General features: G+C 37.0%; 2 protein-coding genes across 3 annotated transcripts; one reads left to right on the forward strand and one right to left on the reverse strand.

Annotated features, from left to right (window-relative positions):
• The first annotated feature begins 5,053 nt into the window (after nt 1–5,053).
• On the forward strand, nt 5,054–7,046 carry LOC130090587 (uracil nucleotide/cysteinyl leukotriene receptor). 2 transcript variants are annotated; one of them, XM_056258028.1, is made up of 2 exons: nt 5,054–5,159; nt 5,812–7,046. In XM_056258028.1, exon 2 carries the CDS (start codon nt 5,970–5,972, stop codon nt 6,882–6,884), a length of 915 nt encoding a protein of 304 aa, XP_056114003.1. In that variant the 5' UTR covers nt 5,054–5,159; nt 5,812–5,969; the 3' UTR covers nt 6,885–7,046. The 2 variants fall into 2 exon arrangements, with proteins under 2 accessions (XP_056114003.1, XP_056114004.1); XM_056258029.1 differs by having other exon boundaries at nt 5,063–5,154.
• A 251-nt stretch (nt 7,047–7,297) lies between these two features.
• On the reverse strand, nt 7,298–17,608 carry ints11 (integrator complex subunit 11). Its single transcript, XM_056258027.1, has 17 exons — nt 17,326–17,608; nt 16,791–16,888; nt 16,625–16,698; nt 16,307–16,535; nt 15,960–16,058; nt 15,832–15,866; nt 14,790–14,928; nt 14,603–14,667; nt 14,284–14,473; nt 13,310–13,393; nt 13,104–13,193; nt 12,120–12,282; nt 10,309–10,419; nt 10,064–10,125; nt 9,805–9,947; nt 8,347–8,476; nt 7,298–7,384 (listed from the first exon to the last, which is right to left on the reverse strand). The coding sequence occupies exons 1-17, from the start codon at nt 17,351–17,353 to the stop codon at nt 7,328–7,330; spliced, it is 1,797 nt and encodes a 598-aa protein (XP_056114002.1). The 5' UTR covers nt 17,354–17,608; the 3' UTR covers nt 7,298–7,327.
• Nucleotides 17,609–18,048: the final 440 nt, after the last annotated feature.

Consider the following 18,048-nt stretch of genomic DNA (forward strand, 5'->3'; position numbering starts at 1 on the left):
AATCGTTATTCTAATATAAACTTGCAAGAAAAAAGTCAGAATTGTGAAAATGGTGAAAATGTAAGAATTGTTGCACACTGTCATGTGTACTGTCAATGCGAGATTTGAACTTGCAATTCTGATAGAAAAAAAAATCTGAATTGTGAGATAGACTTGCGAGAAAAAAGTCAGAACTGTGAGTTTATATCTCACAATTTCAATTCAAAATGTCAGAATTGTGGAGATAAACTTACGAAAAAAAGTCAGAATTGTGAGTTTATCTCACAATACTGAGAAAGAAATGTCAGAATTTGCGAGAATTATACTGTGTAACGCTTTATGATTGACGCTGTCTATTTCTATAAGACAAGCTCAAACAAACTACACTACACTAAAGCAATTTGTTGCTACTAGTGTTTGAATGGATCTTTACAAGCATGTTGACTCTCTACATGCCAAATAAACATCTGACCTCACATGGTTTCCATCAAACTCTAAGCTTCTCTTGAGCAGGTGGTGAGGGTGGGAAACACCATCTGCTCCTATTTAATAGGTCAGATCCCCAATCCCACATTCAATGAACTCTCCATTAAACATTCTACTCACATTCATCAAGCAGTTAGATGAGAGATCACACGTAGGGAAGGATGTTATGGAAAATGATGGCTCTGCTTACTTTCAATTTCAACTGAGTTTCCTGCGATCCAACAATTATGCTCTCCTGAATTCATTTGTCCTTGAGATGCTGAAAGAGGACAGTGGATTTGTCCAAAGGACAAGGTGAAAGGTCAAAGCATGTTGCACATCCTTACAGCACATTACAGATGAATGCATCAGAACAAAGATCATCCATGTGTTTTAGTTTTGCATGATTTTGTGCAGTTCAATGCAAACATCCTGGCTCAACATTTTCTGCTGGCAGCATGACTTTGAAAAGCTGTTATTTCCTAAATAACCCTAATAACGACTGACAAATCTCAAAAATATTATGTTTGCTACAAGGATCATTTTTTTTATTGCTAAAGTGCGTGTTGTATTTAAAACCAAGATCTGATATAATTTACATTTGGCTATTTTTTACAAAATGACATTGCATTGATGCACATGACATTTTTTTGCAACACTTTAAAAAGTAAAGTAATGTATGTTGTAATGCATTATATATTTTTATTAAAACTTAAATGCATTACAATATTTTCTGAAATTGGTTGTTTGTCATGTGCTTTAATGCATTATACTTTCTAAAGTAACAATAAATATAGATAAGTAATTTAATGTATTATAACTGTGGTTTCAATTATTTACAAGATCATACAATGCATTATAACGTGCATTACAAGGATAATGCATTAAAAATACTTTTATTATGCATTATATATAAAGGCTTCAAGTGTTACTTATATTTCTTTCCCAACTACTGTAGCCTATATTTTAACGTAAATAGTCATTTCAAACAATTCAATAATACATTTGCCAAAGTCAAAGTGAAGAAAGCCTATTCATTGGAGATAATTCCAAACCATGTTATTTCATTGTAGGTCAACAACGCATAGTTTCCTGGCTAACTTGATTCACATACTTTTTATCCTGTAATATCAAATAATCAAATGCTGAAATGCAAACCAATTCTGTGCTTTTCAGACTCCGGTTTACGTATTCCACAATGGCAAAGTCATTTTCCGAAATGAATGCCACAGGAAGTGAGGAATGTGATGGGCTTGTAGTCAGTGAATGCATCTATCACTACATAAAGGCCATCGGACACAACGCCGCCCTTCAACCAAAACACAAATCTCATTCTTGTCCTCTCTGATTCAAACTTCAGTGCAGCAAACTCAGCCAATTCAGTTCCATTCAGTCAGATGATATTTACAGAATCCTACATAAGATTTATTGTCCTCATGAGTTTGTACATGGCTACTAAATAACAATTTTTATGTTAACCCTATTAAGCCACCTGTATCATATTTCATACACATATTTCTAAGGCCTATAAATGATCAACATGATCCAAACTTTATGAAAAACCTGATCTACTACATGCCTTCTGTTGTCTGATTTATTAGGCTATACTGTTTTAGTAAAAGTAAAAGGTATTTTATTTGTAAAAACGTCCACCTTCAGGTCGTGGAAGGCTACATATGTATTTTTGCTGTAAAATCTTGACTAATTTTTATAAAGTAAATGTACTGTAAGAATAACTTTTATATTGTTATTCATATTTCAAGATGAACACTTACTGGGCTGAAGTTGAAGTTCAAGTTAAAATGATTTGTTCAACTGCAATAGTAATACTTGCCTTGGAAATAAAATATAAAATAAAAATATAAGCCTTTAACATGATAAGGGTTTATGCGCCATCTTGTGTCCAAATGCAAAATAGGACATCCGAAACTGAAACAGACAGATTTAGATTAGCGAAACTCAACTAAAGAGGAACAAAAACACAAAAGCAGTATAAATACAACCAAGCTGACTAACTACTGAGATCTGCTGGTCAAAAGGAGCTCTCACTCACTGTACATTTAGAGATAGATATGCAGTATTTCAGATAACGTAAGCTACTTAAAATAGCCCAACTTTCATGCACGTGAGCTGCAGCTGTATGACTCCATCTCTAGAATTTTCTGCATCAATAAGGAATAAGATATGCTGAGGTTGTCATGGTCGATTCTACTTGTTGATTAAGGTTAAAACGGAACATCATTCAGATTTACATTAAGTTAACATTAAAGGTAGCCTGGCATGCCAGACCTACATCAAGATGTTAAATAATTTTCGCTGCCGCTAGGGTGCGTCTAGATTTCTAGGCTACATTAAAGGTGCTCTATGTAACTTTTAGCGGCCTCTAGTGGTGATGTTTCAGATTGCAACCAAATTTTACAAGAGCGCTCGTGCTCGAACTCATAGACAATACCGTCTATTACACAAATATCTCGGCGAATACTAGACGGATTCGGCGAGCACCGAGCTCGTTGGGACCATCTAGTCGAGCTGAAAATAACCATATAAGGTCCATAGTTTTTGGTGGTGTTTTCGCGGAGATATTAGCAGAAAACCATCGGGCGCGCTGCAAAATTGCGGACGCCGGTGACGTAACGATCTCAGAAGAAAATCGCTGGTATCTCTGGAACGCAAAGACCCAGAGAGCTCAAATTCGGGGGAGGAGGTCCCAGGGGAACCCTTGCCCGAACGCTAGAGTGGCGGGCCTCGGGGATGCCCCCTACCGGATCGCCGTTCGCTGGGACCCCCGATTTCGAACGGCTATAACTCGGGGAGCCGGGCGAGTTGGACCTCGGGGGTGGGCTCGTTCGAAAGGCCCCGTCCAGCACTACGAATGATTAGAGTCTTGGGAATATTTATCAAAGATTGACTGAGATATAAGCCGAAAAACGTGCGCCTTTAACCGGACGTAACTCCCTGACCGTCTACAATAGACTGTATATAAGGAGAGAGGCTCGGGAGCGCGCATGCACGTCACATCCGTTGGATTTCGCAGTAAATCCGACCCGGAGACTTCACATAGAAATAGGAATACTGGCCTTCAGAGGTAATATCAAAACTCGACAAGTGGATCATTTTAATGTGTGATTACAACCCCTTCACACACAGGCAATAAAAAAAGGATTCATTTTAGTAGAAAAGTTACATAGAGCACCTTTAAGGAATAAAAGAGCACTGGCAAAGGGGGAAATTACCGTTGAGAAGTCAGTCTTAATAGTGAATCGGTTGTTGGATTAAATGTGTTTAAAGATAGTTCACCCAAAAATGAAAAACTAAGACCTCCGTTCATCTTCGGAACACAAATCAAGATATTGTTAATTAAAATCAGATTTTATTTTTAAAATAAAATCCCTATTGACATCTACACAACGGACCCTTTGACGCTTCAAAAAGTTCATAAAGAGATCGTAAAACTAATCCATATGAAGTCTTTTCTAAAGAGACACAATCGCGTTAAATGATGAAAAGATTGAATTTTATTCACATAAACATTCATCAACTCACACATCAATTATGGTAAACACAGGATGTTCGCTTGACGTGCGAGAACCAGAGGTCCATTCTCGTATTTTACGCAGCACTTTTGAGTTTCAACAAGAACCAACGGGATTTGTTCTTGCACGTCAAGCAGGTTTGGTTTAGCTTCTGTTAATGTTCACCGATCAAGATTAAAACAATCTACATTATATAAAGTGATCATGTCTATTCAGAAAATTTTGACTAAATTGCTCAATTCATATAGGCTAGATATAGGCCTCTTTATGAACTTTTTGAAGCATCAAAGTGGTAGTTGCGTAGCTGTCAATGGAGGGACACAAATCTCTCAATTTCATAAAAATATCTTCATTTGAGTTCCAAAGATGAATGAAAGTCTTAAAAGTTTGGAATGACATGAGGGTGAGAAATTAATGACAGATTTAACATTTTTGGGTGAACTATAAATATTACTGTTTGCTAGGACTGTATATGATATGATAAAGTGTGAATCATTAAACTTTTTCTATATCGTGTACTTGCGTTATGCAAATATATCCATGCCGCTTTTAGTGGGTATGAAGTTTTTACACTTCAGAGTGATAAAGGAACATGGAATGAGTAGCCTAATAAAGAGCGGGACATACTGTACGTGCTTGATGTTAAAATGAGTTTTTCAAAGTGCAATATGCCATGAAAAAGAACTCATATTCACTTTGCACACTGACACATTCTTCACAGCTAAACTGTCAAATAAAGAGTATTTGGTATTTTATTTTGATAAATTTGATTGTTTTTTTTTGTATTTTTATTTTAAATACATTTTCACGTATATTTCTGCTCATCTCTGTGTACATTAACTCTGTTAGACCCCCCTTCAATGTCAAAAGTGACTAATTTAATTCAACACAGGAACCTCAGAAATATCTAGACACTCAGATACAGTAGCCTACGGGTGGAACAATGAATGCATAATTTCCACATAGTAAAATGTTTGCATGTACCCCACGTCGCCCTCAAAACAGCGGGGGAAGATTGCACTTTCTGGATTTCCTGTCTGTCTATACTCATCACTGCATCAAACCACATTCAGAATAAGTTTCCACCAGCGACAGAGCAACAGCTTTCACTCTTCGCTTCATATAAAAACAATGTGCTTTTCTCTGTAATTCAAAGTCTTCTTCAAGGAAACTCCAAGTCTTGTAAGTACATGTCAAAACATATTTTTTTGTGTGTGCGTGGTATATGCCTATTTGCATTTCTGCCTAATTTAATATTTTTTAAATTAGCATACAAATTTTAGTGAAAAGTTGAATTGAGAAATGAACTTGGATTTAAGAACAGATTTTCTATTTCTAAGTTAAATATTCCATGTTTAGTGCAAGTTAAGCTCAATCAACAGCACTAGCATAATGTTTACCTCAAAATGTTAAACTCTTAAAACGTGAGTCACTTAACGTTACTGGAAATCAAAAGTATAGCCACAAAACGTGAACGATATGTGTGTTAAGATAATGAAAGTAGCACTTAAACAGAAATGAAGTAAATCTGGTTGCGTAAACTTCTTAAACTAGGCTTAAAAGTTCGTCATCTAAATTTTTCTTCAAGACTGGTCCTAACTTTTTAATGTCAGTAGTTCAGTACCATTAAAAGGTAGATCAGTCTAATTTGAAATGGAAAAGTACAACTCGTGCCCCTTGGTTTTCTGCTAGTTATTCAAACTAGCTCTTAAGACACAGTTGCTAAGTTTATGCAATGGGTCCTAATGTTCTTCTAGATGTTTCAAAGAGCTTCAACAAGTCAGATGATCAATGTCACTAATTTACTTTTTCAATGATTTCTTTTTCACAACAGAAACTCACAGACATTTACCTTCCTCCTGATGGGGAAATGAAAATCAGACCAGTTCCCAAAACAATGAGCAGTAAATCATTTATTTAAATTCTAGTAAGTCATATTAAGAGTTGATGTGAGCAAATCTCTAAATCCAACAATCCAAGGAACACGACATCATGGAAAACGACACCTTAAAGTTTTTGCCTTTCCAGCGCTACCTCTTCACGCCGGTGTACAGCCTGGTCTTGTTTTTTGGACTGATAGGAAATCTCGGAGCTTTGTACTACTTCATCTTTAAAATCAAACAGAAATCTCCATCAAACATATACATCATTAACCTGGCGGTGGCCGACACGCTTTTCCTTTTCGCCTTGCCGTTTCGCATCCACTATCATCTGACCGACAGCAACTGGATATTTGGCGTCGCCATGTGTCGCATCACCGGCACGGTCTTCTTCGCCAACATCTACATCAGCATCACCTTCATGACCTGCATCTGTGTGGACCGCTACATCGCCACCGTCCACCCTCACACCTACCTGAGGCTCCGCAACACCAGTGTCCCCGCACTGGTGAGCGCTGCCGTGTGGTTGGTCTCTGGGACGGCCATTTTGGCCTTCATGCTAACGTGCCCATTGTCATCTACAGAGAACATGTGCTTTGAGGGCTTCACTTCAGAAGACTGGGACGACTTGGCACCCTACAGCATATGCAGTCTCATTTTTGGGTCCCTTGTGCCTTCTGTGGTTATCCTGGTGTGTTACCCCATCGTGGCCCGCCGCATCGCCCGGATCAACAACTCCACCGCCCGCGGGGCACAGAGGGTCATCTACGCCATCCTGGCCATCACCGTTCTGTGTTTCCTGCCTTATCATGTCATGCATCTAGTGTACCTCCTGTCCCGCTTGAGACATGACAAACATAATGACTGCATATTCGTCCTCCGTAGGGTGACCATGGCTCTGGTCAGTCTAAACAGCCTCCTGGACCCGATATTGTACTACTTTGCAACCGGACACTACAAGTGGACGTTCAAAAGGCTGAGACTGAGGAAGAAAAAGGGCGTTTATTCCATTTCCAAGGGGTTTTAAGCTTCTGAAGGCTTCATTGTGACTGAGGCTATTTGTTTTAAGGGCAAGACAAGGTGACTAATGTGACTTGATGTAACTGGAGTCAGGTTTTGTACTGATACAATGCAAAAACAAACAATGACTGTATTTTTTTATTATATAACAGCAAAATAACTGATAAATTTGCCAGTCAGTGGTTTATGCAGTTTTGGTGTTTAGTAATATTGTGTGTAAATATCTGAGTCTCATTTCATATCATTGAACTTTTGCATTTATATCAGTAGATGTAGATATCAGTATCACCACTGGAAAAGCACATACGAATGAAAAGACTGTATTTTTGTTTCAAATTCAAGAAATAAATATATTTTTCACAAATGACAGCCTTCTGAATTTTACTCCAAAAAAAATAATGTTTTATTATTTTTTTCAAACAAAGACAAACGTCAAATCAGTATCACCAGTCAGGAAGGCAGACCTTTCTTTAACAGTGTAGACAAGAAACTGCCCAATTCTTCATCCTGAGGAAGACAAAGATAGTTTTAATATAACAAACAGGTTAAAAGGATACATTTCAAAACCTAACATGTAAAATCTTAATAACTATCAAAAAATATTTATTGTGTGAATAACAGTATATAAATTAGAATAAGAGTTAAACTAATCAATAACTTAGACAGTGGTATATTACTACTATTATGCGATAACATCTAACATAAAAGTTTGTAAATATATGCATGTGTATACTTATACACACACACACACACACACTTATGTTAGATGCGATTAATCGTGATTTATAATGATTTATCGATTTGACAGCACTAATTAATATGTGTTCAAAGGTTTGGTTTTTTAAAAAGAAGTCTTGTGTGTGCACTAAGAAAATATATTACACTTCATAGTAACCACTTCCTATTTTAAAATAGTATACAATGTAATTTATTCCTGTGATGCAAAGTTGATTTTTCAGCAGCATTACTCCTGAATAAAATCATATGAATAAAAAAAACAGGTCTATATAAGCACTAAGCGTTTGTTGCGGTTGGAGGAGTTTCTATCAGACGCGATATCGGAGAAGATGAAGTGAACCATGCGAGAAGATGACACCGCAAATTCACTTTCTCTCCAGCATTTGTAGCCGTTTCAATCACAATCCAATTGTGATGAACTGCAGCATAATAGATGGCGACATTTATTGTGATATGTTTGTGTTGTGAGCTGGCGATACCCGGCCCTGAATGCAACCCATGTTTGTTTGGAAACATTAGGGCAAACATTTTCCCTCGTGGCGGCGAGATGCTGTGAATTCCACTAGACCAACTGTGACCACACGCAGAGAAAACAACTGAAGTTTTCCACAAATGCAAACCCGAAAACATTATTATATTATTCCTCACCTTTAAAAATAAGTAGTTAAATTTGAACACAGAATATAACCCCTATTAAATTAGGAAGGGCATCAGTGGAGATGATTGTTCACCTGATAGCTCCAAGAAAGCAGAATGGCTTTGAGGTTGGGCTCCTCGGCCGAGGACGTCACTTTAATAACGATGGATTCCACTATGACGGTGCCGTCTGGGACGTGCTGGATGCTGTAACTTTTCAATACGCTGAAAGAGATTATGGAAAAATAGACTTGACTTTTAATGAAACCTTTTGGAAAGCACAAACCTCATTCAGTATCTGTCCACATGCGCTGACATTTACACTGTGGCTAGAGTGGTAACAGCCTTGTTTACTGTGGGCAAGCGTTTGGGTGCAATGGCCCACCTGTATGTGATGAACCAAGGATCAAGACTACAAATATAGTAATATAGTATAAAACTATCTATCTATCTATCTATCTATCTATCTATCTATCTATCTATCTATCTATCTATCTATCTATCTATCTATCTATCTATCTATCTATCTATCTATCTATCTATCTATCTATCTATCTATCTATCTGTCTGTCTGTCTGTCTGTCTGTCTGTCTGTCTGTCTGTCTGTCTGTCTGTCTGTCTGTCTGTCTGTCTGTCTGTCTGTCTGTCTGTCTGTCTGTCTGTCTGTCTGTCCGTCCGTCCGTCCGTCCGTCCGTCCGTCCGTCCGTCCGTCCGTCCGTCCGTCCGTCCGTCCGTCCGTCCGTCCGTCCGTCCGTCCGTCCGTCCGTCCGTCCGTCCGTCCGTCCGTCCGTCCGTCCGTCCGTCCGTCTTCTATCTATCTATCTATCTATCTATCTATCTATCTATCTATCTATCTATCTATCTATCTATCTATCTATCTATCTATCTATCTATCTATCTATCTATCTTTGGGCATAACTGAAAAAATAACTAATTGTTTTGTTGCATTTGCGACCAATTTAGCTGCAGTTTGAAGCCCCGTTTACATGAATCTCTTTTGTCTTCGTTTTTTAAATCACATCACAAATGACTCAGTGATGTCACACCGACTGCAGACTTGGAAAAACGTGACCTTCAAGACGGAATTTTTCTGAGTTTGAAAGTTTTTCATTACAGAATTTACATAGCAGTGTTATTTTAGTATTATTTATATATTATAGTCATATTAATATTTTGAAATATCATAGTCGTATTAATATTTTGAAATAGCTTTCATTTTTACATTTTCAGGTTACTTTTTAAAATTCAAATTTAGTTTAGTTTTTAGTAATTTTGTTATGCCCTTTTTAATTTTATTACATTTTTACATTACTATTTATTTAGGTTTAATTTATTTTTATTTCAATTTTACTTCAGTATTAGTTTTTATTTATTATTTATTTGATTGATTTTTGACTTATTTCACCTTATTTTTAATTTAATATTTATATTTTACTTTATTTCAATTCGCAATTAAAAAAAATAAGTTTTCGTTTTATTTAACAATAATAACCCTGTTGCATATGGGTGAGGGCAAAAGGAAAGTATGTGTGTGTGTGGTATTGTTTGCTGACCTCTTGAGGTGTGTGTAGATTCGGCTGAGTGTGTCGGTGTCACTGTGGGGGTCATGGAGCTGCACGCGGCAGGTGAAGCGCAGCTGATGTTCACTGAGGCCCAGCTCTTTGAGAGCCTGCTCTGGAGAAACCAGCCGCAGACTCTACACACACACACACACACACACACACATTCAGAAAAAAGGGAATTATTGACATCCAAAACCTCATATCGTCAAATAAATGATTGAAACCAACCTAAAAAGCTATGTTGACTTACATTGTCCTTCATTATTAATGTCCCGTGCATGGTGCGAGGTCTTTTAGGATCAGGCAATGGACCTGTGAGAAAGTTTCATATATACTGTATATATATATATATATATATATATATATTTATATTTATATCTATAGATAGAAAAGCAGAAACTACAAGACCCCCTAACCACAGGACAGAAAAGTCATGATGGCGTGTCTGTACACAGGTCAAATAAAGCATTCAGTGGTGTACGTGTCAAAGATCACCTCCGAGAGCCATTTCTCTCTTCAGCAGGTTGAGCGAGATGTCCACGGGGACGCTGGGGTTCGTCACTATGGTCGTCGTCTCTCCATTGGCCGGCATATAGCAACTAACACCTGCATTGGGTAAAACAAAAGCGGTTTATTTCAGAAGAGAATATATATCAAACACTGAAAAGTAAACTATTTTACTGATCGTATGCTACAATATTGCGTTACTCCCTAAAAAAGTAACAGGTTGTGTTACTTACTATAGTTACTTTTTATGGAAAGTTTTATTTAAATTCCTTTTTTGTTACTTTTTCTCACCTGGGCTGGGCTTGCTTTTTTTAATAATAAAAAAAAAAAAAGTTATATTATTGGCAAATGTAAAGGCCCTTTCTCACCATAAGTAAAATGAATAAACCATAGGCTGAAGGAAATGCAAATTCATGCCTGTTCACTAGAGGGCGAATTAAAGTTATTTTTGCTTATTTGTATGGTTGAATTGGATCATCGAAGGTCAGCAGCAAAAAAAATTGGTTCATAAAGTGAGATTAAGTACATAAAGTATATTTTTGTGTTTTTAACATTTAATTATTGCAGGTTTGTGTAATATTTTGAGTTGGCATTTCACTATTTATTCATTTTGAGGGAACACTGAATCTGTTTTTGTGCAAGTGAGTAAATGAATGTTGACGATCCAGATCCAACTCCTCCCACCATACATATACCTAAACCTACCCATCTCCGCCCCCTGATCCCTAACCCCACCCCTAAACCTACCCATCTCCGCCCCTGATCCCTAACCCCACCCCTAATCCTACCCATCTCCGCCCCCTGATCCCTAACCCCACCCCTAATCCTACCCATCTCCGCCCCCTGATCCCTAACCCCACCCCTAAACCTACCCATCTCCGCCCCTGATCCCTAACCCCACCCCTAATCCTACCCATCTCCGCCCCCGGATCCCTAACCCCACCCCTAATCCTACCCATCTCCGCCCCCTGATCCCTAACCCCACCCCTAATCCTACCCATCTCCGCCCCCTGATCCCTAACCCCACCCCTAATCCTACCCATCTCCGCCCCCTGATCCCTAACCCCACCCCTAATCCTACCCATCTCCGCCCCCTGATCTCTAACCCCACCCCTAATCCTACCCATCTCCACCCCTTAGATCTGGATCCAACTCCGCCCCCTGGATCTCATGTACTGCAACTTACAGCAGAAAAAAAAAAAAACGTTTACAGCCTGGTACAAAAAGTGTACCACTTGAGTGACAGGTGGATTGCCCCCGTTGTCACTACTAGCCGTTTGTCTGCTGTCTGTTAGCGGTCACGTCACCTCAGCTAATCCCGCTTCTCTGCCCATTTTCGGTTGATCACAACACCATAAAATGACACACGGTGTTGAGGTGCTGCCAAGATGGCGACGACTGGTTCCGCACACTTTGGGCTTCAAAAATGCTCTTCAGAAACCTTCGGGTGACGTCACGGACACAACATCCATATTTTTTTTTACAGTCTCTATGGTTTAAACTTTACACACAGCACTTACTCCTGATTTCTCTCAAAATGGGGACAGGAGAGCTGTCAGTCAATTAATGGGAAAACATTTTACTTATTTGAAAAAGTAACTCAGATATTTTGTTGTAAGTTTTAAAGTAATGAGTTACTTTGCTAGTTACATGGAAAAAGTAATCTGATTCCTCACGTTACTTGTAATGCATTACCCCCAAAACTGCCCATGAATAAATCACAGAACTGGAAATAAGTGATAGTAAAGCAGTCTGCAGTTAAAAACAATGCAATACATTTTGAGAAGTTGTAGACGTACTGAACTCCTGTTCGATCTTGTCTTTGAGGAACTCCATTTTCTTGGCCTCTCCGTGCACCAGCAGTATGTTCCTGGGTTCTGCCATGCGGATCAACTGCATGATGCCTTTGGCGTCGGCGTGAGCACTGAAGGACATGTACTCCACCTGCAGCTTCACCTCCAACTAAACACACACACACACCACATATGAGACTAGGGCTTGCATAGACTAGCTGGGTAGTCGAATACTTCAACCACTATGCACTGATAGATTGATAGACAGATAGATAGCGCTGTCAGAAGCCATTAAGTACTCGAGCGTGCAATGTCGACGCACTCGTTTTGTTTTTTTAACCCAAACTAGCAAGCCATGACTGAGCAAAGAAGAGTATGTCTTATTCTATATAATAAACTATTTTGAAACGGTTGAGTGAAGATCCAAGTGATCCAGATCCATTATTGTTTTTTTTGAAGATCTCTGAAATGTTAAAAGAGGAGGCTAATGTTGTACAATACCCCTAGCCTAACTGTTCAAATGAATTTTATCACATATTTCGTGACGTCAAAGATATGGATATTAAGGTTTTAATATTGCGTGTCAATTAACATGTTAAATATAAAATGAAACCCGTTACTTTAATGTTTTTACAATACAAGTAAGAGACTTGTTTGCTAACACTGGGCTGACAATTAATAAAGACTTGTTGACACAAACTATTCTTTTCAATGCCTTTTTTTACACTTACATAAACCACGAGTACTTGAGTTACTTGGGTATTGTTTTGACAAGTAACCGAACAGAGATTCAGACGTGAAATACAGAGGTTTGACATAAGAATAAACTTTTGGTTTGGTCAAGGAAGGTAAAAATGGCTGATTTTTAAGAAATTAAGGGAAACGGTGGACAATATAGAGACTACAGTTCTACAGTTAGAGTACTACTAAAGTTCTCTGATGCCATCTAGTGAAGGTCAATTAAAATCTGTGTTTGCTGCTAGTAATTACCGTTTGTCTTCCCTCTATCTCCAGTTTCTTCTGTCCATTCAGGATCTTGTGTCCCACAGTGCCTTGCACACAGTATCCTGGCATGATGACCTAAGAAACAAATACATTAAACTCATATATTAAGCTGGAACAGGGATTGAATGAGCTGAAGTGGTACGTAAGTGTTTAGCAGTTAACATCTTCTGCTGTTTCATAAGGTTTCTTACCATGTTCTTTTCATTCCCGGCCCATTTCTTGAATATCTGTAAAGACTGCCCAGCATGCAACATTCCAGGGGTGGCGAACACAACCTGATGGAACAGATATCAAAGTCTCTGGCTGCTTTCTATAATATCATGCACTCATTTGATTCATTTCACAACAATCTATCAAGTCTTTTTGACTGCTATAACAACAGAAATGGTCTTAATGTCTTCGTAAAAAGAATCAGTTCTTGGGAATCGAGAATCGAATCGAATCTCAAATCTTTTGATTCTGATCACCAAAAAGACTCGAGTTCAGATTTGTTCACTGATTTTTTTCTGTGATAGATGTGGAAAATATTTTAAAATATTCCACAGTTATACAAACATATTTAATATTACTTTTAAAATGTAATTATTGTATTAAATAAAGGAAAATAGGATTTAAAGAAATAAGATTTAAAATTTTCATGTTAAATATTCTCAAAGGTTTCTGCATGTATCAGTTTATAATTATAACAATAATAATGCAAAAAGCAGAAGTCATAATAATAATAGTATATAAATTATCAAAGTATATCAATGATCAGATAAAAAAAAACCTTTTGATTATTATTAATTTAAGAATATTAACTAATTAATTAATATCCTAAAAGGTTTCTACATGTGTCATTTAATAATAAGAAATAATAATAGATAACAAAATATGTTGCATAATATAATAATATTATTATTAATTTAACAATAAAGAAACCCAAGAATATGCCACATAAAATTGCAATTATATTTTCAGATTTAAAGAAATATGATTTAAAAATGTAATGATATTATTTTTAGAACACTCATTAATATTCTAAAAGGTTTCTATATGTATAATTAAATAATTGATGTGATATATATTTTGCACAATAATAATAATTATAAAAAATGCATACCTGCAAGTCCTTATAGACTTGCAGATTATATGAATGACTTCATTGTTTTTGTAGCGGCCTCACCATTGGTCCAGGGTTATCAGCATATGAGCGATCAAAGGCTTTGATGTGCTTGAACTCAAACATGTTTCTCTGTACAAAGGTCTTGCGGATCTTCTGATTGGTCCAGGTGATGAAGAGTTTGTAGTAGTGATTGGCTTTCTCCGTCAGCCCGGTGGAGAAATAAATGGGTGCTTTCAGATTCATTCTCTCCCTGTTAAAGTGAACAACCACCAATTAGACACTGTTCTGTGCCAATATACAGTTTCCATTAGCATCCTTACAGAATATATCATGCTTATCAAGGTGATCAAGGTGAGCAGCAGCAATTTTACAAGCTCACCAGAATGTTTCCAACAAAATACAGAGTTCCTGTGCTCTTCCCAGAGCAAACACTGGAATCAAGACCTAAAACATAGAGACACCAAAATTAACAGGACATAAACACACGTCTGAGAACGTATGATTGAACTGACATTAAAAAATGGATAGTTAGCGCTCTAAAATCTGATTGGATGAGTCTCGTCTACCTTGCCTCCTCTTTCCACTGTTTCGTGAACCTTCTTCAGGAAATCTCTTTCCCTGCAGCGTTTGGAGTCTCTGATCGTAGTGGCATACGTGGATTCTGATATCAAAATATCTGGCCGGCATTTGTCAATCCAAGCAGCTCTGAGTATATAAAGTCAGAGAATTTAATGGGTTAGTTCAGCAAGAAATTAAAATTTAAAACACGTTTGAGCTTCAGCAATGTACGGAACAAGCGAATGTCTTTTATTTATTCCACACGTTTTGACGCGTATCTTCTTGTCTTGTATTCACACTCGAAGTCCATAAAGTTCCTTTATCACCGTTTATTCTTCCAAGTCAATAAAGATTCACATTTCTTACATACAGCATAATCCTCTTGCGCAGCGATGTCTTCTCAACAACTTATTTGTAGAGATACTATACTTGTGAGGCAATTTATGCTATATTATAATAAACGGTCAAAAGCTTTGTGTTCTCCCACAAAATAGGTCTTGCAACAAAATAGACGTCACTGAACATGCGCGGTAAGAACAAATATAAACCAAAGAAATATATTCAACAGTAAATGACTAATTAACTAAAATAATTATATCAAATTTACGCAATAAAAATATGAAAATATACATTTTTAAATATGAAATGTGGCTCTTACAAGCAAGAACCAATGAGGTTTGTTCTTGTGCGTCAAGCATGTTCGGTTGAGCTTCTGTTTATGTTCGCTGATCAATGTTTAAATGTGAATAAAAGTCTAAATTCAATCTGCTCATCATATAAAGCGATTGAGTCTCCTCAGAAAATTTGGACTAAACCGCTCAATTCATATGGATTAGTTTTACCATCTCTTTATGAACTTTTTGAAGCGTCAAAGTGGTAGTAGCGTAGCTGTCAATGGAGGGACAGAACTAGCTCAGGTTTTATTAGAAATATCTTAATTTGTGTTCAGAAGATGACAGAATTTACATTTTTGAGTGAACTATCCCTTTAAACATGACGTATACTTGAAGAGTTACATAAAATATGTGACAAAAAAGAGATTTCACTCACCCCAAATGTCTGTCTGGTGTCATGTTGTAATCACCCTACACAAATTGATTTAGATATAATTAGCAAATTAAGTCAATAGCTGGAACATTATACATTTGAGAGTATGCGATAGGTAATGTGACACTCACCGTGTAGACAACAGACTCCGAGCCAACTTTGATTTGAACCATGGCGGCTCCCAGCACATGACCTGCATAGTACGCCTTGATCTCAAGCTCTTCATCTACCTTGATGGGGCAAAAAAACAACAACAACAACAAATAAATAAGTCAGATAAAATTATCCAAAACATAAACGCATATATTTTAAGCTTAAATTACATTTTATTTAAAACATTTCCAATAGGGAAAAATGTACAATAAAAAAATACATTAAATTACTAAAATTGTTTATATCAATTAGTTTACTAAACCAGTTTAAATGAATGAATTAACTAAAATCATTTTAATGAATTAATTTAGACAATGAATTTTACCTGAACTGTTTGGTGGAGGTTGAGTGGCACAACTTTCTTCATACAGTCTTTGATCATCTGCGAAGTGAAGAAGTTGGTCTCTCCCTTTTTGTCGACTGTGATCTTTCTGAAGTCCTCCAGCAGGATGGGACAGATGGCTTTGGTGGGATGGGTCATGTAGATGGGCCCGTCGTAACCCACCATCTCGCTCATGTAGGGAAGAGCACCGCAGTGATCCAGATGGAAATGACTGAGAGGAACATAAAGGAGGAAAAATCACAATGAAGAAGAGGAAAACTCACACAACCGTCACATGATACAAATCAAGTATAAACTAACCTTATAATGACACAGTCCAAGAACTCAGTGAGGCGACCGTTCTGGGTAATGTAACTAAAATCTGGGAAACGTCTCTGAAATGAAACACAGAAAGTTAAGGGACTAGTAGATTACATAATTATACCTCAAAATACACGTGAACGTAGCAAGAACTGTTGAAACGCACATCATCGTTGTAGCCCATGTGCATCCCGCAGTCAAGCATAATGTTTTTGCCTCCGATGGAGACCAGAATACAGCTGCGGCCGACGTCCTGACCAGCCCCTGCCAGAAAACACATTCAGAAGAACTTGCTTTAGAACTACACCGATTCATATTATCAAATTATAAAGTCAAAATAATATATCATCACTTATATATATATAGTTATTTTAATGTAGTTCTAATGTAGTTATTCATAATAATATTAAACGTGACCTCATATATATATATATGTGTGTGTGTGTATACAATATATAGGCCTATGCACGCAATATGGTATTATTATATGGTATATATGAAGTATAATACACAATACATATGTTAAATAAATTTTTTAAGGTATAATAAGCACATTAACAAACACTTGAACACATAAACACGCTGATTAATATATAATAATATTTATATTACCGGATTTGTTAAGTATCACATGTTTGACAATGGCTTATTTATACAAGTTTTTCAGAAATGTTACCTACAAAATTAAGCAAACGTCTTACCTAAAGGCGTGATTTTGATTTCAGGCATCCTGACAGCTTTAAAAAGATCAGAAATCAATGTTATATGTTTAACGTTACAGACTGACAGTCAAACTCTAAGTTAACTGTAGATTAGCTGGATATGAACACTTGGTGGGTGCATGTTAGTCAGCTTGCACACTTTCATGGGATGTAAACCAACGGTGAAGATTGTATAAGCGTGTGGATATGTTCAAATAGTAAAACAGGTTAGCACACCAGCTAAACAACTTTAGCCATGACGCCACAGCATAGAACAACAAATGAGAAGCATATCGTGTGTGGGCGTGGCTTAGTGGCCCATTCGTTGTCTATAATTCTAAATAATAATTCTCTTATTTTAACTATTCACTGTGTATTTTCATTTTAATGGTTATTAAAGTCATTTACGGTAATTATTCAGGAGTAAATTAATATCTATACCGCTACTAAGAAGCGAAGCAAAGACAGACAGTTCACAGTGGTAACTGTTACTTTTCACAGCGCTGGTGAGGTTGGACCAATCATGTTCGTTTGTGATTTCTAGACAGGACTTTTTAAAAGTAATTTTCATTCAGATTTCAGGGGCGTATTTATGTTTTGTTATCAGGTAAAGATCTGTGGAGTTCATAAATTGAAAGCTTATAGTGTTCAGTGCATAAATGTCTCCAATAAGACCAACAACCTACAGATATTTGAATGCGGCTCAATGAGACTATTGTGCAT

This window comes from Rhinichthys klamathensis, unplaced genomic scaffold (genome assembly GCF_029890125.1).
Source record: "Rhinichthys klamathensis goyatoka isolate OS25496 unplaced genomic scaffold, OSU_Roscu_1.1 h1tg000147l_1, whole genome shotgun sequence".
Lineage (NCBI taxonomy): Eukaryota > Metazoa > Chordata > Actinopteri > Cypriniformes > Leuciscidae > Rhinichthys > Rhinichthys klamathensis.